The sequence below is a fragment of the Syngnathus acus genome, chromosome 24 (genome assembly GCF_901709675.1).
Source record: "Syngnathus acus chromosome 24, fSynAcu1.2, whole genome shotgun sequence".
NCBI lineage: Eukaryota > Metazoa > Chordata > Actinopteri > Syngnathiformes > Syngnathidae > Syngnathus > Syngnathus acus.
Window position 1 is genome coordinate 2,633,677 of NC_051108.1, and position 23,627 is coordinate 2,657,303.

At 44.5% G+C, this 23,627-nt stretch overlaps 3 protein-coding genes and 1 long non-coding RNA gene across 14 annotated transcripts; 3 read left to right on the forward strand and 1 right to left on the reverse strand.

Annotated features, from left to right (window-relative positions):
• Positions 1-138: 138 nt before the first annotated feature.
• On the forward strand, positions 139-10,996 carry pum2 (pumilio RNA-binding family member 2). 9 transcript variants are annotated; one of them, XM_037245344.1, is made up of 23 exons: positions 139-888; positions 2,335-2,692; positions 2,798-2,866; positions 2,935-3,040; positions 3,181-3,368; positions 3,454-3,626; positions 3,700-4,018; positions 4,090-4,183; positions 4,269-4,376; positions 4,492-4,637; positions 4,739-4,871; positions 4,969-5,109; positions 5,206-5,499; positions 5,585-5,812; positions 5,917-6,184; positions 6,258-6,387; positions 6,465-6,599; positions 6,722-6,859; positions 7,105-7,230; positions 7,448-7,519; positions 8,211-8,332; positions 8,508-8,700; positions 8,765-10,996. In XM_037245344.1, the coding sequence occupies exons 2-23, from the start codon at positions 2,348-2,350 to the stop codon at positions 8,894-8,896; spliced, it is 3,660 nt and encodes a 1,219-aa protein (XP_037101239.1). In that variant the 5' UTR covers positions 139-888; positions 2,335-2,347; the 3' UTR covers positions 8,897-10,996. The 9 variants fall into 9 exon arrangements, with proteins under 9 accessions (XP_037101239.1, XP_037101242.1, XP_037101241.1 ...); XM_037245347.1 differs by having other exon boundaries at positions 6,465-6,593; XM_037245346.1 differs by having other exon boundaries at positions 5,209-5,499.
• Positions 10,997-11,185: 189 nt separating this feature from the next.
• On the forward strand, positions 11,186-17,994 carry LOC119118105. The gene is made up of 7 exons (XR_005096648.1): positions 11,186-11,472; positions 12,310-12,370; positions 12,570-12,613; positions 12,844-12,958; positions 13,026-14,356; positions 16,025-16,052; positions 17,362-17,994. It is a non-coding gene; the product is annotated as an uncharacterized LOC119118105 (long non-coding RNA).
• On the reverse strand, positions 13,469-17,999 carry LOC119118103 (interleukin-6 receptor subunit beta-like). Of its 3 annotated transcripts, XM_037244863.1 has the most exons (16): positions 17,809-17,999; positions 17,360-17,629; positions 16,882-17,011; positions 16,624-16,808; positions 16,446-16,558; positions 16,132-16,291; positions 15,962-16,044; positions 15,668-15,884; positions 15,384-15,551; positions 15,098-15,199; positions 14,892-15,035; positions 14,669-14,809; positions 14,442-14,526; positions 14,254-14,335; positions 13,954-14,000; positions 13,469-13,917 (listed from the first exon to the last, which is right to left on the reverse strand). In XM_037244863.1, exons 1-16 carry the CDS (start codon positions 17,867-17,869, stop codon positions 13,611-13,613), a joined length of 2,295 nt encoding a protein of 764 aa, XP_037100758.1. In that variant the 5' UTR covers positions 17,870-17,999; the 3' UTR covers positions 13,469-13,610. The 3 variants fall into 3 exon arrangements, with proteins under 3 accessions (XP_037100758.1, XP_037100757.1, XP_037100759.1); XM_037244862.1 differs by having other exon boundaries at positions 13,469-14,000; XM_037244864.1 differs by lacking the exon at positions 17,360-17,629 and having other exon boundaries at positions 13,469-14,000; positions 17,809-17,947.
• A 3,273-nt stretch (positions 18,000-21,272) lies between these two features.
• Positions 21,273-22,625, forward strand: LOC119117798 (retinol dehydrogenase 14-like). The gene is made up of 2 exons (XM_037244321.1): positions 21,273-21,799; positions 21,979-22,625. Exons 1-2 carry the CDS (start codon positions 21,446-21,448, stop codon positions 22,594-22,596), a joined length of 972 nt encoding a protein of 323 aa, XP_037100216.1. The 5' UTR covers positions 21,273-21,445; the 3' UTR covers positions 22,597-22,625.
• Positions 22,626-23,627: the final 1,002 nt, after the last annotated feature.

The following is a 23,627-nucleotide window of genomic DNA, read 5'->3' on the forward strand; positions in this document are numbered from 1 at the left end:
GTGATTGGAGCTCGCTTGGGTTCCCCCCCTTCTTTCGGGGAGGGCTCGTTTGAATGATTGCGTTCAAACGTTTACTTTCATGCACTTAAAATGTGCACATTTATGTCATGTAGGCCGTCGAGTATAACACGGATATTTGTAATGACGCAGAATTAAATCATTTTGGGTGGAAAAGCAACGGAAGTAGGGTGGGTCGTTCGTCAACGAGCTGGTTAAAAACCGCAAGGAATCGAATCACCAAAGCTTATTTCGTACTGAGTCTGCAAAAACGATAGAAACAATCAAATCTCTTAAGGCATTGCTTTGATTATTTTCACACCATTTAAAATAATTACAAGGTAATAAATGCCTGTGAAATGCTTTTATCAAAATAACCCAACGATCATGAATTATAGTACACTTTTTAAATTTTTTTTTTAACTTGAAATTAGAGACTTAGATTTCAGTACATTTATGCATACGTAACCGTGTTTGTTTTGTTGTCAAACTAGTTCGGCAGCTCTCTCCTGGGTCATTTGTCATTTTTTCCCCCCAGCAGACTTTTAGTTACAGCTGACCAAGTAATTGAGCAGTAAGACCAGCTGATTTAAAATCAAAGTAACGAAGTAGATTACACACAAAAAAAAAAAGACAGAATGCACCTCTATACCGAACAAAGCAGTTGGAATGGGAGGGGACTTTTCTTTTGACGCTGCTGTGCGCACGACGGTGCACTTCACACTGTTTACATGAAGGGGGCAGCATCACGGGCCAACTATTAGCCGAGGCTATCAAAGCCTTGCAACCCAAAAAAAAAAAAAATCAGCGCTCTCTCCAAGGAAACAAAACAATATAGAATCTGGTTTACGGCGTGCCTCAAGCCCGGAGCCTTCCTCCATACGACTACGCGTAAGTATTCTGAGCTCTTTTGTTCAGTGTCGATAAACGGAACAAGGTGGCGCCGCGTGTGTGTTTTACACACCGACGCCGTTGTGCGAGCATTTCCCCTTTTGTTTAGCGGTTAAGGCCCCTCTGTTTGGAACTTGAAGGGGTGCCATGTTGTTTAACCGCTGAGTGTTTGCTTGCTTTTAGCTCGCGTACAACACCAACTAGGCTAGTGGCGCTAGCACAGCAACCGATGCGAAATGTCTGCTTGTTCCGTGTTATAAAATCGACCGTACGAACCAGTAAAACATCACCCGACATCAAGCACTGCACCCAAATGCTCGTTGTAAAAATTGCAGTGCTGATTTTCTAAAGTAAACTTTGATGTTATGCACAGACAAGCCATAATAAACAGGCCAGGCGTGTCGAGCTCTACCCTGGCTATCCATGGAGCTTGCTAATGCCAGAAAAACGAGCTAGCGTGTGCAGCTAAATTGGACCTTGGGATCAAAGTGAACCAAAACACCGGAATGATCAAACGAATAGTCCACTATTGATACCCAGGCGTGCAATCTACCAAGTTAGCAGCGTTTAGCAGCTAGCTTGCTAGTTAGCTCGTCTGTCGAGCTAGCCTAGCGTCAGTTTGCCGCATCAACCTGTATACGCTTTTGAAAATGTTTCAATTATGTATATCGCGTAACTAAAACTGTCACTTCGCTTGGCGATGTGTGTTGCTAAGTCGTTATTACACATTTATACACTCCTCGCTCAGTAGTAGCGATGCAACAACGCCGCTTATATGAGCACGAGCGAAGCTAACGACGAATGCTAACAAGCGGCACTTGTTTTGTTCTTTTTCCGTTTCCTCATTAACTGTAATTTGTAATTCAGCACTCTTCAGTTTGAAATTATTGTCATCTTAATAGGCCAGCTATTGCTGCTTTGGTCATTAGACTGTCAATTTAACAAGCTATATAACTCTTTAAGTGGAAATAGCATTGTTGGGTTAACAAAGAAAATGCTCAAGAAATTGCCATTTTGCTTACAGGACTGATTTAATGTAGTTGATGACTCCTCTTGAAATGATACAATGTGAAAACTAAGAAACATTCGTTGTGAAATCCCTGCTTGGACAGCAAAACAAAAGTTTTGTACACACATTTGCAGCAAAGACAATATTACAAGACCATCACTAGACGAATGGCATCAGTATCATAAATACTGAAGATGAATATGTCACAAGACCATGCTCATTTTGTATGGATTTTCAATGACAACATAAAGCAATATGACAACAACCATCACAAGATGCTGCTGTCATTTAAAGTCCAAGGACCCGCTAGTCTGTACAAGCAACAACAAACTGTCGGTTGTTCACCTTGAAAGTCTTAAAGGGGGAAAAAAAGACACCTTGAATGCCTTAAAGGGGGGGGGAAAAAGACCTAAATGGCGAGTCTTTGTTCTCTTTAGGCTTTCCCGTGGAATGAGCATTCCATGCAGCATCCTAGGTATGAATGACGTGGCCTGGCAGGAGACGAGAGGTGGGATGCTGCATGCAAATGGAACTCCTGATGCCGGAGTTGTCAGGGTCCACAGCGGAGGGCCCCTCGCCGCAGTGGCTGGCCAGGCTTCAGGAGGCCCCCACTTACAAGGCATGGACAGGGCAGGCAACCCCACGCCGGGAACGCCGCAGCCGCCGCTGAGCGGTCGTTCGCAGGACGACGCTATGGTCGGATACTTCTTCCAGAGGCAGCCCGGGGAACAGCTGGGGGGTTGCGCGCCGAGCAAGCACCGCTGGCCTACCGGGGACCCCAATCACGTTGATCAGGTAGCACGCATTTGGCGGAGAAAGTTGGATAAATCGTCATTTGACAAATGTAAGCGATAGCAACCGAGCTCACTCGCGGATGATTTGTGTTCCTTTTTGTCTCAGGTCCGCGCTGTGGATGAAATGAACTACGACTTTCAAGCTCTCGCTTTGGAGTCCAGAGGAATGGGAGAGGTAAGGAGCCTTTGTCACCGTAATAGAACTCAGAAGCACGGCTTGATCGCATTTTGTTTCATTCGCAGCTTTTGCCAGCCAAAAAGCTGTGGGATTCCGATGAACTGGCGAAGGATGGAAGAAAAGGAATGCTTCTTGGGGAGGAGTGGAGGGATAATGCATGGGGCTCATCACGTGAGTCATACCCCCCCCCCCCTTTTTTTTCTTTTTAATCCCAGTCGTCTGTAAAGAACTTGAAATAGATATTCTTTTTATTCATTCGTAAAGTTTTATGGCCAGCTTTGTAGATCTTTGATGCCAGCCTTTTTCTTTAGACCACTCAGTCTCCCAGCCAATCATGGTCCAGCGACGGCCGGGTCAGGGTTTCCACGGCAACGGCGATGCCAATTCCGTGCTGTCGCCTCGCTCGGAGGGCGGCGGCTTGGGTGTGAGCATGGTGGAGTACGTCCTGAGCTCGTCTCCTGGCGACAAGATGGACGCCCGGTACAGGAACGGCGGCTATGTGAGTTGAAATGCACTTTCTTGCAAAATGGGATGAAAATGCCTCACTGGCACCCCCGCTAAGCTTTTGTTGTCACTAATACCAGGGCGGAGGCGATCCGGACCAGGACGGGAGAGAGAAGAACGATGGCACTGAGAAAGTTTCCCCTTTTGAGGAAGACAAGAGCCCAGAGTTGAAAGTGGGGGATGACGGAGATGCCACGAAAGCCAACGGAAGGAGTTTACTAAATGGCATGGACAGAGACTGCAAAGACTTCAAGTATGTTTTTTTTTTTTAAGCAAAATATCAAACCTATTTTCTCGCGTCCTAACGGGATTTCTTTGCCCTTCAGTCCAACTCCAGGAAGCCGTCAAGCTTCTCCAACTGAGGCCGTGGAGAGGATGGGCCCTAACCAGGCGGGACTGGAGATGATGGCCCAGCACCATGTCCACGCCCACGTTCACGCACACACCCTTGCTCATGCGCTGCAACAACAGAACCACAACAAGGGCCCAGTGGAGGACTTTCAGAACCAAGAAGCCCAAAACATGGGTGGTATGGAGCAACAAGCCGGCGTGGAGTCCCTCCAGTTTGAATATGCCGGGAACCAGATTCAGGTGGATTCCTCTGGAACGCCAGTGGGGTTGTTTGACTACAACTCTCAGCAGCAGGTGTGTTTTTGAACGAAGGACGTCAATTGTAAGTTTGCCGCCGGCTCTAAAGCTCGTTGGTCCATTTGCAGTTGTTCCAGCGGTCAAATCCCCTCACTGTTCAGCAGCTCTCAGCTGCCCAGCAGCAACAGTACGCTCTGGCGGCGGCTCAACAGCAGCACCTTGGTAGTACCGTATTTGACGTGATCCACCGTAGCGCTATTGTATACCCTTGCTAATCATCTTTTTATCTTCTTGAACTACCACTTAGCTGGCCTCGCTCCTGCATTTGTGCCAAACCCTTACATCATCAACGCCGGACCCCCTGGAACCGATCCGTACACCGCAGCAGGCTTGGCGGCGGCAGCTACGCTTGCAGGTGATCACATGACACGCCAGGTCTTTTGCAATCGGTCCCACGTATGAACTGTCGCATCTTTCGGACGACTTGGCAACACCGTCGTACTCCAGTGTGTTTTGTTTTCTCTCTGCAGGGCCCACGGTGGTTCCACCGCAGTACTATGGTGTTCCTTGGGGTGTGTACCCAGCCAATCTTTTTCAGCAACAGGCCGCATCCACTGCCAATCACTCTGCTAATCAGCAAGCATCCAATCAGGGACCAGGGCCAGGCCAACCTCAGGTAAGAGCTCGAAAGCTCTTTTTAACACTATTCCCACATGGAGTTGCAAAACTGTTTTTGCTATGTGCATCAATTATTTTTGACATTATTATTCCCGCCAGCAGGTAATGCGCGCAGGTAACAACCAGCGTCCGCTCACGCCCGGGCAAGGTCAACAAAGCCAGCAGGAATCTTTGGCGGCGGCGGCGGCGGCTGCTGCCGCAAACCCCGCACTGGCCTACGCGGGAATGTCCGGTCAGCGCACGTCCTGGAATCCATCGTGCCATGCGAAACGCAGCTTGCATGTTCACTGATTTTGCTGACAGATTTGCTTTCTCATGCTCCCTCTCAGGTTATCAGGTGTTGGCCCCTGCAGCTTACTACGATCAGACCGGGGCCCTGGTCATGGGCCCTAGCGCTCGAACTGGACTTGGAGGACCGGTTCGTTTAGTGCAGACTCCTCTGCTCATCAATCCTGCAGCAGCGCAGGCTGGTAAGTCAACATTGTCAATATATGGATAAGTGGTTCGACCCAACCAGGAAATGATTCATTTTAGCCTCATCACAATCTTTGCTCTCTCCCGACCAGCAGCTGCAGCGTCTGCGTCAGGTTCTGGTAACAACATGTCGGGCCCTCCGGCAAACGGCATGTACCGCTCCATGCCTCAACCCCAACCTCAGCAGCAGCAGGCCCCCCCGCAGAACAGCGGCCTGCAATCGAGCTCCTTCTCCTTCTCTGTCCCCAACACCTCTCAGAGCAGCTCGCTTTTCTCGCATACGTCCGCTCCGCCCCCGCCGCAGAGCTCTTCGCTGGGCTTCAGCAGCACCGGCAGCTCCCTGGGCGTCGGTCTGGCGTCCGCTCTGGGAGGATTCGGCTCTTCGGGTCAGTGCGCAAACGCCGGGGATTCCTTGCGATGTTTGGACTTTTTTGCTTTGATTCCAACCCCTGGCTCTCCTTCTCCTTGTAGTGCCGAGCTCTACAAGTAGCAGCGTGTCTCGCAGGGACTCCCTGTTGACAAGCTCTGAGCTTTACAAGCGCGGCAGCAGCAGTTTAACTCCCATCGGCCAGCCCTTTTACAACAGCCTAAGTTACTCCTCCTCACCCAGCCCCATCGGACTCACCCCCGGCCACTCCCCTCTCACTCCCCCACCTTCTCTGCCCTCCTCTCACGGGTCCTCCTCCAGCCTTCACCTCGGTGAGAGCATAAATATAGCCTATATAGCATTTTCCCGCAATTGCATAAACTAACCCGATTGTTTTTTTTTTTTAATGATGATGGCTATTGTTCTGTAATCCCAGGTGGCTTGACAAATGGCAGCGGGCGTTACATCTCCGCAGCACCCGGAGCCGAGGCCAAGTACCGCAGCGCCGGCGGGACGTCCAGCCTATTCAATTCCAGCAGCCAGCTCTTCCCGCCGGCTCGGCCCCGCTACAGCCGCTCGGACGTGATGCCGTCCGGCCGCAGCCGCCTCCTGGAAGACTTTAGGAACAACCGCTTCCCCAACCTTCAGCTCCGAGACCTGCCTGGACACATGGTGGAGTTCTCTCAAGACCAACATGGATCCAGGTTTGGGAAATCCCAGTTTTAAGAATTTTGAGAATCCTTTTTTTTTTAACTTGCATTTTCTCTCTCTGGACAGATTCATCCAGCAGAAGCTGGAGAGGGCCAGTCCCGCTGAGAGACAGATGGTTTTCGGAGAGATTCTCCAAGCCGCGTACCAGCTGATGACAGATGTGTTCGGCAACTACGTCATCCAGAAGTTCTTCGAGGTGCGCCGGAGCAATTCAACCGCGACTTGCTTCGTAGAGTCGTGTCTGATTTCGACGTTGTGATTTCTGCGTTGCAGTTTGGTAGCGCTGACCAGAAGCTGGCTTTGGCCACTCGCATCCGCGGCCATGTCCTCCCGCTGGCCTTACAGATGTACGGCTGCAGGGTGATTCAAAAAGCCCTGGAGTCCATTTCTTCTGACCAGCAGGTAATTGTAAGTGCGATTTTTCTCGCATTGATTCTTTTTACACCGAAAGACTCGAGGCTTTCGTTTCAACGCCGCGACAGCGTTGTGAAGGATCTGAACTTTTCCTCGCAAAATGGTTTTGCTTTCAGAGCGACATTGTTCGTGAGCTGGATGGCCATGTTTTAAAGTGTGTGAAGGACCAGAATGGAAACCACGTGGTGCAGAAGTGCATTGAGTGTGTGCAGCCTCAAGCGCTACAGTTCATTATCGATGCCTTCCAAGGCCAGGTACGTGTCACGTGTGTTATGTTAACGAAGGGTTGAAACCTCGACTGAAATGGCCGCATTGTCGCAATTAATCACTGGGTGTGTCGTCTGCTTGAAAAAACCTGAACTGCACCTCAAGCACAAGTAGAATTTCCCTTTGTTGATTTTTTTATTTCACTTTGGTTTTGTGTGGTGTGTTTTCAAAACAAAAAAAACATTTTTTTTTTTTTTTTAATCGTTTTATTTTCTTTCTGCTGCTCTTGCAGGTTTTTGTCCTCTCCACGCACCCCTACGGCTGTAGAGTCATCCAACGGATTTTGGAGCACTGCACCCAGGAGCAGACTTTGCCAATACTGGAAGAGCTGCATCAGCACTCGGAGCAGCTGGGGCAGGTAAGCACGACCGCCTTCTTCTAGCAATTACAGTTTCGTCATCATTGCTGTGCTCGTGTTATATGCATGTCTCCAACATTTCATATTTTAGCCTCCTAGTCAGTGTTTGCTAAATGTAAAAAAAAAAAAATGCATTTGTGCTGTGTTAGCTTTCATTACATGTGAATATTCAAACATCCCCCCCCCCCCTCCCTTCCCCTTCACTTATTCCATCCAGAAATATCAAGGCGTATCATTGGAGATGACACCCAAAACATATTATACAGTGTCCCGTGATGCACTGTTCAAGGTCAGAGCAATTTGCCTCTCTCAAGGATGTCCATGTTTTTATTTCTTTCTTTTTCTTCACTCTTCTAATAATCTTAATGTTACGATAGATGGAGTTGTGAATTTTTAGGGGTCCCCTAATCTGCCGAGCTGTCATTTATTTTCTTGCCTTTCCCCTTTCTCACTTAATACCACAGAGGCATCCCTTCTGTCCAACGATCCTCGTTTGCCCGTCGCATCTCTCGTTTTGGTGTTTCCAAGCTCGCTCGTTTGATGAATAGACCTCAAACGCTGCCGTTGAATTGAAATAAATTGAAAAATGACACCGGTGAAAGTGGCTCGAGAGCAAATCGGAACGGCTAGCGTCCGCTCATCTAATCGCTAATCTCGAGGTGGAACCAATTCCGAGTGGTGTTGTCTCCCTTCCGCTCACACCTAACTCATCCCCATAACTGTCTATCACCCATTTCCGAAAGGGGCAAAGATGCTGCCGCTTTTCTTTGTGCAAAACCAGCGGCATCCGTTTTGTTTGACCTTCCGCAGTGATGACATCATAGTCAACTCGAGGCCGTCTTCATTTATCTCGCCGCCGCGACCATGCATGATTTCCCGACCTCACCGAGCGCCAGATGAATGGGTGTCTCGTGATTTTGACAAAATTGTTGCTCTTGCCCAGCCGTCGTTGATCTTGCCCCCCCGCCTCCCCTTTGCAGGATCAGTACGGCAACTACGTAATTCAGCATGTTTTGGAGCACGGGAGACCGGAAGACAAGAGCAAGATTGTTGCAGAAGTGCGTGGGAAAGTCCTTCTACTCAGCCAACATAAATTTGCAAGGTAAGTCGTGACACTGCGACTCTATCCTCGATTTTAAGTGCACAGAAAAACAAGAGTGGTACTGGTGTACTACGAATTCGCCTTTGGCGTATTTGCGTCTCATCTCACATTCTCGGGCGTGGCTCGTTCTCTGAGCGCTAATTACCGAGTCATTGTCATGTCTTTTGGCCATCAGCAACGTGGTGGAGAAGTGCGTGATCCACTCCTCACGTGCCGAGAGAGCTCTCCTGATCGACGAGGTGTGCTGCCAGAAGGACGGCCCCCACAGCGCCCTGTACACGATGATGAAGGACCAGTACGCCAACTACGTTGTCCAAAGAATGATCGACATGGCTGAACCTGCTCAGCGCAAAATCATCATGCACAAGGTAGGTGTGCTAGTAAAGGCTGACTTATTATTATCATTGTTATTATTCATAACTTCCCTCCTAGATCCGGCCTCACATTGCCACCTTACGCAAGTACACCTATGGGAAACACATTCTGGCCAAGCTGGAAAAGTACTACATGAAGAGCGGATCTGAGTTGGGTCCCATCGGTGGCCCCACAAACGGCCTCATGTAGTCAAATCCGCCATCTTGGATTCCCCCCTAAAAAGAGGCAAATGTTCTCAGCATGTTTAAATTTTTATCTCAATGATTTTTTCCCGTGGGGCAATTACCCAAAAAAAAAAAGTTAATTTCACCCTAAAATGAATGCTGTGACAGCTAACACGTGGTGAGGTCCCAGGCTTATTTTGTTGGGTAAAGCACAAGGCCATTGTTAATTATGTAATTGATCTATTTCATATTGTACTTTTTTTTTTTTTTTACCTTGTAAATTCTTTGTAGAAAGAAAACCACATTTGCTGAAACTTAACATTCACACCAGCAAGTGACCTATCAATCGCTGAAACAGAGTGACAGAAATTCCATTTACTTTCAAAACCGACTCGTCTAAGCCCAGGAATATTTACGTATGACCCCACGTGGAGTTGATACCCCCACACAGTGTCCCCATGCCAAAGCAACTGATTTCAAACAGCATGGCACAGACCAAATGTCACAAACGCCTCTGTCCACAGGTCTGTGCTATGCGTGAGGTGCCACGGGTCTTTTGAGCGAGACCTTTTTGCTTGCTTGAAATGGGGGAACAAATCAGTGGTAGTGTTTTTAAATGGGGCCTTTTTCCTGCCTTGTCCTCCCCGGCCCCTTTTGCATCCTTTCCTCCTCCCTCGCCAGCAAGAGCGATTGAAGTTTACCTTGTCGGTCAGCTGCTCAAAGTCTTGAGTTGTTTTGGTACCCAAAGAGAGACTGGCTGAGCCCAAAGAGGCTCCCCCACTTCCATTCGTCACATAATGTAACAGGTACTAACAAAACAAAAAAAAGGTATTAAGTTATACAGCGACGATTTAATGATGTGGTGAGAGGCATTGGCGGCATGCTGTGGTAGGTTGAACTATTATGATGATGATTTTTTTTTTTTTTTTTTTTTTGCCCCCTCTTGATCCTTATTAGTGTCTTTAAGTAAGAAATGAACACTGCTCTGAGCTAATTTTATGTACTAAATAATCATCTCTTGCTTAAAAAGTAGTTTAGTGTAGCATCTTTTTGTGTGATTCTTAATTGTTGCTTTCCGGTCGCTGTGATGGACTTAACCCCCCCCCCCCCCCCTCTCCACCTCCTCAACTCATCCACCACCTAAGAATAGTCGAAATTGTAAAGGGGAGCTTTATCCCAGCATTGTACATGAGATGGAATTATTACTGGGGACTTGGAAGAAGGGATTTTTAAGTCAGATTTTTAAATCTCCAACGTTTGTATTTTTCAACTCTTTTGATTGGATGCCGGTGGGGCCATCTAAACCTATACAACTGTCCTGTAATACTTGTAGTGATGGCTTCTTTGAATTGTAGAATATATGTAGTATATGTGCAGTCAGTAATTGTAAGATTATTATTATTATCCTTATTATTATTAGCCTAAGTGAGAAAAATGTCTAGTGGTGTTTGACAGGCCTTGCAAACTTGTAGTGATGCTTTTATTCCCTCTGTACAGTTGTACATTTGTAACTGTTTATGCTGTAAATGGGATGTCTTCTACATTTTAGTGGGGAGGAAAAAGGCAAAAAGTGTGCATTTTGACGTGTGTATATTCATCACTCCTTTCGCCCCTTTGAATTTTATGTATACAGTTTTATCTGAGCAAGTGTTATTTTAAAGAGAAAAAAATCATTTTTATGGCTTCACAATCTGGCGTGTAATTTTGTTTTTAATCTCCTATGGGAAAAGGCCAGCCTCTTATTTGTACTGGAGCTGCTGTAACATCCACTGTTGATAGGCTTTCTGATGTGTGACACTTTTCAAAGAAAACATGGATTTTAAAAACAAAAAAATCCTCAAAATCAGGCTGCCTTTTAATTGTCTGCTGACCTCACAGGATATGACAAATATTTTTGTACAGAAAAGGCTGTATTTTGGAACGGCTACTACCTTGTAAGCAAAAAACATTGTAAAATATTGTCAATTATATAAATATGAACATATGAGTTTTGTCACACTGTCAAAGTCATGTACATTTTCAGGTGGCCTTATGTACATTTCCAGCTGTTAGATGAAGAAAACAAACTCATTTTTGGAGGCAGAATTGTGACTATGTATGATTAAACTGTTCTTCTAACATTTTACCTGCATTTTGTGGTTTTTTTTATTTATTTATTTTACTTTTTTTAAGAAGTAGTTTAGAAATTTTCTGCGAGAAAAAACGCAATATTTCATCTCATTTGGTAACGTTTATTATACTCTGCCACTTCCGGTCGCCTAAAGATGACATCACATGGTCAGCTGAGTTAACGACCAATCACGGCTCACCAGTTTTCCACTTCTTTAGTGTTTTCTAAATTTACAAAATGCACGTTCTCTTCCATAGGCCAAACGAGTAGTTACCAGTTAAGTGGTTGAGTTATTTTTTTAAAAATACGGCTTCATCTTAAAGATTTTGTCGTAGTCGTCTTCGCTTCGCGTGTTAGCGGAGTAACGAGGCGTCAACTGGAAAATGACGTCTGAGGCGTAGAAAATCGGAATAACTGTCTTCCACGAAGAAAACATGAAGGACACGCTAACGGTGTTAATTCTGCTCTCCGTATGCACAGTCGATAAAACGGTAAGCCTGAGTTCAGCTTCTCTCAGAGATGTTTTTAAACGCTTGTTTCGTTGTCGCATATTCGTTTCATTTCCGTAAACCACACAACATGCACTGACCACACAGTGCTATTAATTTAACAGAATATAAAGTGTTACATTGTTTGTGGTGTATAGTTTTGTCGAACTGTACTACATTACACTCCTAAGTGTATTTTTTTTTTCTTGTCTACTAAAATAATACCTAGATGCGGATGTCAATCAACCGAGCGTTATTTGAAATATATTGGATACAACGCTTGTATCTTGTTTACTGTACTGTACCACGTGGTACTTGCTTCTGCAGTTTTTAAAGAAAGTCTGTTTAAGACTCTCAACGGTTTCGAAACTCAGCTTTACCCTACAGATAATTGGGTGGAGTTTGCATAGTTTCTGCGTGCATACGTTTTCTGCGCCGTTATTCCTGTTTCAAACCACATTCCAAAACAGTTCTTGTGCGACGTCACATCTCCAAAACAACCCAAGGGGAGCGATATTTGGTGAATTAGAGGGCCTGGTATTTGGCACCATCCCTTCCGTTGCAGTCCCAAATGTGAAGTGAAGTGAACTTTATTTTTGAACATAAGATCGACCAAACACAAAATCATTTTTTTCACATTTTCACATAATTTCATGTTATGCCAATAAGGCACATAAATCAACATGTTCAAAAATACATGTGGAAGTGCATCATTGTGCATCAAAATGGTTTGTTGAAGGTCTTCTGGCTGTGCTCGGACATATTTAGTAAAGTCAAGATCAGCATTGATGACACCACATTATGTGTGATACATGACAATTGTTTCCTTCGTTGCATTAGTTTTGTGATGGAACTCAAGACCTCGTTGGATTAGGTAACAACCAGGACAGTGCAGATGAAGGTAATATTTGATTTTCCATTATCTAAAGTTAATTTTATGTACAGTCCACCTAGTAACATGCCTTTTCTAACATTTTTTTTTCTTTCTGTGTGACAAATTATGATGTTGGTATTGTACATTTATTTTTTGTTACCTGTAAAAAATATTCAAATTGAGATTTGCCTATTTTGGTAATTGTAAATTCCCTTTTCTCTACCAGGTGACAATACAACGGATGGAGTGTTGAAAACCGAACCCAAACAAGTATGACGCATAACACGTTAAATCCATGTTTATTTATAACTTAACAAAAGCATTACGCTCACACCCTACCAGTTGTCTTAGTGACGAGCTTATAAATATTTTTGCACTATTTTTCATGTTGTTATGGAAGTAGCATTCCTTGTAACTTTCATTTGTTCAGTGACCAAGCTTTGTAGTACTGCATTTGGACCTGTCAAATCATCAAGCATAATATTGAGTTTGTCTTTTAGGGTGGTTCCGATCTGACCTTGAGTCAGTTAAGAGAGCTCGCCCAAGACACAGAGTCAGCCGTTTTCATCGAACGGAAACACAAGAGCTTCTTGGAATATGAGGAAATTTTCACAGGTACTACAAAGTGAATTTTCCATTTTTACATAGACATAATATTAAAAATGTTTTGTTTTATGCACAGCTATTGTTTCAGGGGGAGTTTTGGGTGCTGCATTTGCCACTTTGCTGGCAGGACTATTCATTTTCAAATGGCACAGCTGGGACAGTGGAAGCTACACCACAGGCCAGGAAACACATTTTTAAGCCAGTCTATGATTTTTCATTCATTTACAAAGCTCATCTCAACAGTTTTTTTTTTTTTTTTAAAAAGGTGTTTTTGGTTTGCTGAATTTTGTAGATATGTATATATGTGTATATTTGAGATATATATTAAAAGTATAATTTTTTTTACCTTTAGATGTGTTTCTGTATACTATATAATTTGTTTTTAAATGTTGTTGATCAAGCTCACTTTTTCAAATTCACTTATCTGACAGGGTTGTCCAAAAAATACGTAATAGATTTAATGTACCCTAAATCCATCCAGGTAAAAAAAAAACTTGTTTTACACACAAGGAGTTTTTGTTTTTCAGCAATCCATTCATGCATAAGATATTTATTTCTGTACAACATTTGTATCAATTCGGGATGCATTTCAACATGCACACACATAATGCGATTATACTGTAGTTGCTTGACTGTATATTATGGGATGTTTCCATTTTTCTCACCCGCCCTGGTCTTGCTCAAACATATCCACAGTAACATACATAGCTAGCGATGCTGTCAGCTGCTCATGCTTGTCTGAAAGCAGAGTCTGACATTCTTTCTCAGTACTACGAGTGGGGCTTTTGACGGAACCCTGGCTCCGGTACGAGCTTAATTGACCGCTGCTTTCAGAGAGCAACGTCGTGCATTCTCTAGAAGGAGACTGAGTCGACGTCTCTTCGGGTCCATGCGGCCTCTCGTCGTGTGCGTCAGGCTTTACGGTAAAAACAGAGCCGCTGTCTTCTTCTCGGTTGGGATCAAGGGTGGAAGTTTGCCAGGATTCTTCCATGTACACGCGTGCGCAGATGCTTTCGGATGAATAGTTGAATTGCCGGAAAAGGAACAAACCCTGGGGAAGAGCAGGCCTTTGTAATGTTTATTTTATAGGAAAAAAAAACATAACATGCCATAATTGATCAAAACAGAGTAATAATTTTTTGTTTGTTTTTAAATGAGACTTTTTGTCACACTGCATCATTGTGCTGCTCTTTCTCCCTTCAGTATGGCACTAATATTAGCTGTTCTTCACAGAGGATAAAACATATATTAGTGCCAATTTAATACATCATAATACTGCAGTCTTTCTATTCAGCTAAAGTCACCTTTTGTTGGCCTCCTGATGGCCACAGCGCAACGGAACTGAGGCCTGGGTTCGGAAGGGGCTCCTGCAGGAATTTCCTGTACCTCAAGAGAGGAAACATCTTGGTAAGTAGTCGATTCACAATCCCTACCTCATACGATATAACAAGCCTTGTTTTGAAGTTCTTATCAAGCAATAAAAAACACTTACTGTATAGCGCAGCATAACCCCGCAGATAACACAAGGACTATAATGATGGTTCCGATAACGCAAAGTTGAGTGACGAACCTCGGATCTGTCCAAAGACAAGCACATTTGTTATCCCTACAAATAACTATTATTGCTTTATTTGGAAGTAACTCGAGTTCATTTTGACCAAATAAACAAAAAGGATGAATGGACTAGAGGTCATGAGAAACTATTCCAAAGTTACTTACCAAATCTTTTTGTATTAAAATGCCTGACGTTGCTTTCGCTAGCCCCCGTTAGTGCTACGGCCTTGACATACACGCTGTATTGGGAGTAAGGAATCAAATCCTTCAAAAGAATCTCCTGTTTTGTAGCATTAACTGTGACATCTGGAAACGGACGGACACATGATTCAAAATCAATTTGTATATATTACAAGAAATGAATCGCAAGTGGCGAACTTGAACTTACTGAGGTTTGCTCCGTGGCCCGTTCCATAGGAAACAATGTAGTGGACAATCACCCCGCTGCAAACATCCTTCCGCTGCATCTCCCAACTCACAAGGGCGCTTTTGTCACTCACCTTCACCATGATGGTGGAGAAATTGGCGGCAGCTGTCGGGAGCATACGGTAGCTTTACAACATTGCCTCGACTTATCGAACGATAGATTCAAACCTGCGACTGTTGAGCAGATCCGCAAGGCCCGCGTGCCGAGACCCGTCTTGTCGCCAAACAGCGGCGTGACGGTGACGTTATACGGCTTATTATCCAGAAGACCTGGAAGAATGATAACCGGATCTTTCAGAATGATTCTATGGAATTGACAATGATGTCACTCTTCCTGTTAAAGCGCCCGTCGATAAAGCATTACAGACGGTGAAACATAAAACTAATGGTGGGGCAATTTTCATGGACGGAAGACGGCCAACCACATCATTAAGGTCTTTTTTTCTTCGCCTACCCGACAGTGGAGTGCTGGTGGAATTGATTTCCTTCCAGTGGTAGCGACACCCATCGTGGGTCCAGTCGATCATGTAACCCCTGACAAACTGAGAAGGAGCGTCCCAGCTGATCAAAATAACACCTTTGCGGCTTGAAGTTTGCATGTTTGCAACTTGAGGGAGGTCAGCTAAAAAAAAACACACTTGATAAATGATAGCAAATCAAACAACTAATCTTTCCAATATGTCTTTTATATCTAATACATGTGGCTAGCGTAGGCGAGTTAATTTCATGAAAACTTACTTTCTCCAACAGCTGGAACATAAACCGAGTCCTCTGCCAGCAAGGTCCCGTTGCGAAAGACTTCAAGCTTTACTTTGTGTGCCTCTTGATTCACAAGAAGAGCACACGTTGACTTCTCACATAAAGTCTGAGGGTAAGCTACTTGCATCCCGCGTTCCTTGTTGGCAGACGCTTGGATAAAATATTTAAATGTACCTTGGCACGCTGACGGAATCTCCTGCAAAGACAAAAGATTTTTTTTTTTTATCATATCTGGTGATAACTTCATCGCATTGATTTGAAAAGTTTCTGTACCGTCCACATGGCGTCAATTTTTCTTGTGCCATTTTTGTATGATTCTCTTATTTTCCTCCACAGGCGCAGCTTGACATCGTTCTCTGCCAAGGTAAGTTGACAATTTCAACACAATCAAACGAGCCTTTTTTTATTTTTTTTTATTTTTAACTTTTAACGATGCAACTTACTATTGAGTTGGCTCAAAACAGTTTGCTCTTGGCTCCATTCGCTCCATGGAGCTTTGTCCCAAGCGCAGCGGACTGAAACTTTGTAATAAGTGCAGGACTTTACGTTTTCGATGGTCATATTTCCCTTTTCTCCGGGTTCTAAAGTTTTATTGAGCACCTCCTTGAGGAAAAAAAAAAAAATATTTTCAGCAAAAATAGAGTGATGTAATGACATCAATTTAGTTTAATCTAATAATATATTAAAATGCTTAAAAATATTCAAATCATATTAAAATAAATGGAATCTATCGGCATGTCGATTGCGTCGCTGGTACCTGGTTATATTTAACTTGACAGTAGTGTTTATTTGAGGATGTGGATGTGTTCCACTTAGCCAGTAGATGACCATACAAGGCCTGGACATTCAACTTGGGACATCTAATTTGCACTAAAGAAACACAACATTAAATCCAGTCATGTGTTTGAATTTTAAATAACCTTCATGTGACTCACATATGTGATGGGGGTTAAATTCATAAGGGTCGGAGTAGACCTCCCAATGTTTGGTTTTGGCTCTCACTGTAACGCTGTGGTTGCCCACCAGAGTCACGTAACCCGACAGGTGCACATCTTTCGACGTGCATTTTCGTACGTTTTGGCTGCTGCAGATTTCCGATTGGGAAGTGTTTGAGCGAGAGCTTCAAAAAAGGAGCGCACGTTTAGTATCACACATGATTATTTTATATTAAAATGATTAAATATTCAACTCACATCAGTACGGTGTAGTTGATTTTCTCAGAGGCCTCGGCAAGTTGCTCCCATGTGCACGTGAAAAGCTCGGGTACGCCTCCCGACGATCCGTTTCTATAGTGCCAAATGCAGACGACTTTGCTGGGTTTTGCTACATCGACCAAAAACAAAAAATCGCATTCTTACACATACGTCAGGGCGGTGCAGAATTCCACAACTAAATCTTAATCTAAGATCCTAAACACTGACTTTCTTTGACTTAAAAAAAAAAAAAAATGCATATTGGGGGCCATTTTTTAAATGACTTTAATGAATCTAAATATTGTCATTTTGAAAATGATTTTAGTCAAGGTGAAGGAATACAAACAACAATACCAATAGTCACCGATACTAAGTACCGATACCGCCTATACTTTTCATACCCCAAATTTTCCCCTGAAAAATTGCCAGATAATTTTATCCCAATTATTTCTTCAAATTGCATAAAATGAATTCTCACAGTATGTCCTGACGATGGTGCCTCCGAGTACGTCCCTGGTATGGTCGCGGTGGCACTGCACCGTGGCTTTGCGCCGCGTGACATTCCTCAGGGACACGATGCTATGTGTGGAGTTGATGGTGCTCATCCAGCTGTGGTCCAAGACTACTCCGTCCACCGTCCAGTACACGCTACCGTGCACGCAGAAACTCTCACACACTATCTGAGTATCAGATCCCACTTGGATGTATGGATCTTTGGGTACGACATTGCATAGTTTCTTACTCTTCCCTGTGGGTGTTAGTCCACATGGTAGAATGTTAGCCGCTATTCCAGAAAGAACAATTTACATTTTAAAGAAACTCAATTTTTAAAACAGTCAAAAAGAGGGAGCCTTTCGTTACGGAACGGAATTTTGACAGCACTTCTGCATTGTCGCTTAAAGCTCAAGAAATAAAAGATGTTCTTACCTTCTGAAACGGAGGTCGTACTAGTAGCAATCAGAAGCAGTACACACAGAAAACAATACATTATCTAGGAACTACTCCACTCATAAGTATTTAAAGTCGAGAAGGATCAGTGTGATGCATTTTGTGACCCATATTCCTGTAGATCCTCATTTCAGCCGTCCGCCACGGAGAGAGAGACTGAGGAAATGAAGCAAACCGCTACAGAAAAAGGAGGTATTACCCAACTGGAGACAAGGCAACAGGAAGCGCTGCTCTCTCACTCTCTCTTGATTCTCTGTTAATTCCCAGAGCTACTTTAGATAAAGACAGGTTATTTGCATTGAATGCATTAGTGAAAAGCAAGTGAGTCATAAACAGTGTAATAGCCTCAAAGGAGCAGGGAACTAAGGAGCTCCACTTTTAATGTTGCACATGGAAAGCCAAAGCCTAGTTCAAAACCTTAAAACTGAGGTGAGCTGGAGTGTGGTCACGAAGTCTTGGTTTTTGTACAGGAGCGGTGGAAGTTGACTTCACAAAGGATGCCCAAGCAGTTCACTCTGTTGTATTTCCTTTTACCCAAGGAAAGCTTCCGTTCTTGAATGAATGCGCAATCAAATGGCGAAAACTTCCCGCCAGAATGGCCGAGTGGTATAATATTTGGTCTGGTGTATGTGAGACACAGGTTCGAGTCCCACGCTGTGTCACTTTAAATAGAACACAACGTGGGACTCGAACTCGGATTTCATGTACGCAAGGCAAAAGCTTTATCTATTAGACCACAACAGATCTGAACTTTATTTGAAAATAGTTCATATATGTGCAAACCTTTGAGTACATGCCTAATGAATACAGAAATATTTTTCGCAATTTCTGCAGCAAGTTGGCCGAATGGTAAAATACTTTGCCCTATGTGCGGGAGACTCTGGTTCGAGCCCCACGTTGCACATTTATATTTGAGAATAAATGTAGATGAGCCCGAGATTCGAACTCGAGTCTCTCGTGTGGAAGGTGGAGTGTTAATCCACTACACTATTCAGGACACTTGAACTCACTTCGTATTTCACTAATAATCATCAACCCCTCTCCATGCCTAAATGCCCTAACCTTGATTTAAAACCCTAGTCGGAAACCCTAACCCTAGCTTGAAACCCTAATTAGCAATGGCAAAACTCCTTGGAAACCCTGGTCGGAAACCCTAACCCTAGTTTTGAAAGCCTAGTTAAAAACCCTAATCTTAGAAACCCTAAAAGTAGTTTGAAACCCTCGTTGGAAACCCTAACCTTAGCTTTAAAACCTAGTTTGTAACCCTAAGCTTGGTTTAAAACCCTAGTCGGAAACCCTACCCCTTGTTTGAAACTTTAATTAGCGATGGCAAAACTCCTTGGAAACCCTGGTCGGAAACCCTAACCCTAGTTTTGAAAGCCTAGTTAGAAACCCTGATCTTAGAAACCATAAAAGTAGTTTGAAACCCTCGTTGGAAACCCTAACCCTAGCATTAAAAACAAGTTTGTAACCCTAACCTTTGTTTAAAACCCTGGTCGGAAACCCTAACCCTAGTTTGAAACCCTAAATAGCAATGGCAAAACTCCTTGGAAACCCTCGTCGGAAACCCTAACCCTCGTTTTGAAAGCCTAGTTAGAAACCCTAATCTTAGAAACCCTAAAAGTAGTTTGAAACCCTCGTTGGAAACCCTAAACCTAGCTTTAAAACCTAGTTTGAAACCCTAACCTATGTTTAAAACCCTAGTCGGAAACCCTGAGCCTAGTTTGAAACCCTAATTAGCGATGGCAAAACTCCTTGGAAACCCTAGTCGGAAACCCTAACCCTAGTTTTGAAAGCCTAGTTAGAAACCCTAACCCTAACCCTAACTCTAGTTTTGAAAGCCTAGTTAGTAACCCTAACCCTAACCCTAACGCTAACCCTAACTCTAACCTAACCCTAAGTCTAACCCTAACCCTAACCCTAACCCTAACCCTAGTTTTGAAAGCCTAGTTAGAAACCCTAACCCCAACCCTAATCCTAACCCTAACCCTAACTTTGGAAACCCTAGTCGAAAACCCTAACCCTAGTTTTGAAAGCCTAGTTAGAAACCCTAATCTTAGAAACCCTAAAAGTAGTTTGAAAGCCTCGTTGGAAACCTTAAGCCTAGCTTTAAAACCTAGTTTGTAACCCTAACCTTGGTTTAAAACCCTAGTCGGAAACCCTAACCCTAGTTTGAAACCCTAAATAGCAATGGCAAAACTCCTTGGAAACCCTGGTCGGAAACCCTAACCCTCGTTTTGAAAGCCTAGTTAGAAACCCTAATCTTAGAAACCCTAAAAGTAGTTTGAAACCCTCGTTGGAAACCCTAACCCTAGCTTTAAAACCTAGTTTGAAACCCTAACCTATGTTTAAAACCCTAGTCGGAAACCCTGAGCCTAGTTTGAAACCCTAATTAGCGATGGCAAAACTCCTTGGAAACCCTAGTCGGAAACCCTAACCCTAGTTTTGAAAGCCTAGTTAGAAACCCTAACCCTAACCCTAGTTTTGGAAGCCTAGTTAGTAACCCTAACCCTAACTCTAACTAACCCTAACTCTAACCCTAACCTAAGTCTAACCCTAACCCTAACCCTAGTTTTGAAAGCCTAGTTGGAAACCCTAACCCCAACCCTAATCCTAACCCTAACCCTAATTTTGGAAACCCTAGTCGAAAACCCTAACCCTAGTTTTAAAAGCCTAGTTAGAAACCCTGATCTTAGAAACCCTAAAAGTAGTTTGAAAGCCTCGTTGGAAACCTTAAGCCTAGCTTTAAAACCTAGTTTGTAACCCTAACCTTGGTTTAAAACCCTAGTCGGAAACCCTAACCCTAGTTTGAAACCCTAAATAGCAATGGCAAAACTCCTTGGAAACCCTGGTCGGAAACCCTAACCCTCGTTTTGAAAGCCTAGTTAGAAACCCAAATCTTAGAAACCCTAAAAGTAGTTTGAAACCCTCGTTGGAAACCCTAACCCTAGCTTTAAAACCTAGTTTGAAACCCTAACCTATGTTTAAAACCCTAGTCGGAAACCCTGAGCCTAGTTTGAAACCCTAATTAGCGATGGCAAAACTCCTTGGAAACCCTAGTCGGAAACCCTAACCCTAATTTTGAAAGCCTAGTTAGAAACCCTAACCCTAACCCTAACTCTAGTTTTGAAAGCCTAGTTAGTAACCCTAACTCTAACCCTAACCCTAACCCTAACTCTAACCCTAAGTCTAACCCTAACCCTAACCCTAGTTTTGAAAGCCTAGTTAGAAACCCTAACCCCAACCCTAATCCTAACCCTAATTTTGGAAACCCTAGTCGAAAACCCTAACCCTAGTTTTGAAAGCCTAGTTAGAAACCCTAATCTTAGAAACCCTAAAAGTAGTTTGAAAGCCTCGTTGGAAACCTTAAGCCTAGCTTTAAAACCTAGTTTGTAACCCTAACCTTGGTTTAAAACCCTAGTCGGAAACCCTAACCCTAGTTTGAAACCCTAATCCCCGAGTTAGAGTCTAGAAAGATACGAAAGTAGTAACTAGCAGCACAGCGACCCCTATTCTTTTTACTTCCGGGTTAATGTAGCTTCGAGTTTGTTTACTTCCGGTGGCCAATTGCCTAACATATCACTACGCTCGCAACCTATCACTCCTCGTTGAGTCAATGGCCACTGCGGTCTTGATCGCTGCCGTCGTCGGTGGCGGGGTCCTGCTCGTCATGCGCCGCTTGTTCCCCCGTCAGAACTCAGTCAAGCTTCTCCAGTACCCGGCGGGCTTGATGCGAGGGAAAACTGTCATCGTGACGGGAGCGAACAGCGGCATCGGGAAAGCCCTAGCCGGGGAACTGCTGAAGCTCCAGGCACGCGTCATCATGGCTTGCCGGGATCGGCAGAGCGCCACCGAGGCGGCCCGGGACATCCAGGGACATTCGGGCTCAGAGCTCGGGGAGGTGGTCATCAAACAGTTGGACCTCGCGTCGCTCAGATCGGTCCGTAAATTTTGTCAAGAGATTCAAGAGGTGAGCTGTAACGTCTCCACTGAGTTGTTGCGCAATGTTTAGGTGAGCTGTCCATGGTGTTGATCGGTAGCATAGAATGAATTCAAATGATCTCACTTCCGTATAATACAAATGAATTTAATGAAATGCTTCTCCAATGAATCTGACACCTGAACGCACATTTGTTCTTGAGCTTTTAGGAGGAGCCCAAGGTGGATGTCCTCGTCAACAACGCGGGCATCTACCAGTGTCCCTACTCCAAGACGGAGGATGGCTTTGAGATGCAGCTAGGCGTCAACCACCTGGGTCACTTTCTGCTCACTCACCTACTGCTCGACCTCCTCAAGAGTTCCGCCCCCAGTCGCGTGGTCGTGGTGTCCTCCAAATTGTACAAGTACGGCCGAGTCAACTTTGAAGACCTGAACAGCGAGACGAAATACAACAAAGCATTCTGCTACAGTCAGAGTAAATTGGCCAACCTGCTGTTCACCCTCGAACTGGCGGAGAGGCTGGAGGGCTCTGGGGTGACGGTCAACGCGCTCACGCCCGGCATCGTGAGGACCAGGCTGGGCAGGCACGTTCACATTCCCCTGCTGGCGAAGCCACTCTTCTACTTGGCTTCGCTGCTATTCTTCAAGAGTCCACTAGAGGGTGCGCAGACGCCTCTCTATCTGGCTTGTTCGCCGGAGGTGGAAGGGGTGTCGGGGAAGTGCTTCGCTAACTGCGAGGAAGAGGAGCTGCTGGAGAAGGCGACGGAGCGACAAGCGGCAAAGAAGCTGTGGGACGTGAGCTGCAGCATGGTTGGACTTGAGGACTGATTGGATTCAGAACATTCAGGTGATAGATGCAAAACAGAACCTTACAAGGATATGGTTTTCCTTCCCTTCCTAGTTCCTGTACAGTATAAAACCTTCTGATCTGGACTATGACGTTGTTGTTTCATCTGCTGAAGTGCCTTGTGTACTGACCGCCATTAAACACCCCAAGGTCCTGCAAATAAAGAACCAAGTGTTACTCCACATCTTTTTGTTTTCCTTGCTCAATGACGGACATCTTGAACAAAACACGAATATTGGCAGAATCATCACACACCTCAATACCTCCTATTCTGTTTGCCTCTGTAAAAGCAAGTTGTGCTATTTGAAAGGAAGGCCAAGTGGAGCACACTTGCGGCTGGGCGAATCACTTTAAAAGATTAGGGCCGGTCACGTCGGCTTTCCGAGAACCAGCTTACCTTCCCATCTGTTACCGCCAACCTTTGGACATAAACTCTCATTTGGGAATGATTAATGGGAGGATTCTTTTAGATTAGATTTATATAGATATGTTTTGGATAAAATTTCAATTCTGTTGAGACTGCTGTAAAGTGTCGTGTGAGTCAACAGAGTTCATAGTTCATACTGCAGTGCGTACGCTCACACCTACACACAAAAAGAAACCATGATGTTGCTGCACAGTCAAACTAGATGTGCAATGTAACGCAAGGCAGGCCGCTGTGGGTCAGAGACACTCATTATCTCCAGGAGGCTCATTTGCATACATATGACCTGGTGCACATGTTTGATCAAGCACCACATCCCCTTTTAAATCTCTCTTCCTTTTATCTGCCTCTTCATCGCTCCCCCTCTCAGCTGATGGCGGTTATTGTGGACAAATAGGCTTAAGCCGGTCACTATAGTAACAGAGAATTGCAGGAGAGAAAAAAAAAATAAAGGGACATAAGCACTTCATCAGGTGCCTCAATCTCCCGGTGGAGATGCTGGAGCCCCCGACCTAGCGCAACAAGTAAAGGCAGGCCATGGAAGCCTCCAGGGAGGAAGAGGAGTAGGAGGGGTTCAGAGAGGTGAAT

What these genes read in the sequence shown, in the direction of transcription:
- LOC119118103 (XM_037244862.1), bottom strand. Translation starts at nt 17,869, where the DNA reads ATGTATTGTTTTCTGTGTGTACTGCTTCTGATTGCTACTAGTACGACC. An exon ending in TACGACCTCCGTTTCAGAAG is followed by an intron (nt 17,630 to 17,808) that starts GTAAGAACATCT and finishes TAACACCCACAG; the next exon opens with GGAAGAGTAAGAAACTATGC. An exon ending in GGGTTATGCTGCGCTATACA is followed by an intron (nt 14,336 to 14,441) that starts GTAAGTGTTTTT and finishes TCCTCTCTTGAG; the next exon opens with GTACAGGAAATTCCTGCAGG.
- LOC119117798 (XM_037244321.1), top strand. Translation starts at nt 21,446, where the DNA reads ATGGCCACTGCGGTCTTGATCGCTGCCGTCGTCGGTGGCGGGGTCCTG. An exon ending in TTTGTCAAGAGATTCAAGAG is followed by an intron (nt 21,800 to 21,978) that starts GTGAGCTGTAAC and finishes TTGAGCTTTTAG; the next exon opens with GAGGAGCCCAAGGTGGATGT.
- pum2 (XM_037245344.1), top strand. Translation starts at nt 2,348, where the DNA reads ATGAGCATTCCATGCAGCATCCTAGGTATGAATGACGTGGCCTGGCAG. An exon ending in CTCCTCCAGCCTTCACCTCG is followed by an intron (nt 5,813 to 5,916) that starts GTGAGAGCATAA and finishes CTGTAATCCCAG; the next exon opens with GTGGCTTGACAAATGGCAGC. An exon ending in AGCCAACATAAATTTGCAAG is followed by an intron (nt 8,333 to 8,507) that starts GTAAGTCGTGAC and finishes TTTGGCCATCAG; the next exon opens with CAACGTGGTGGAGAAGTGCG.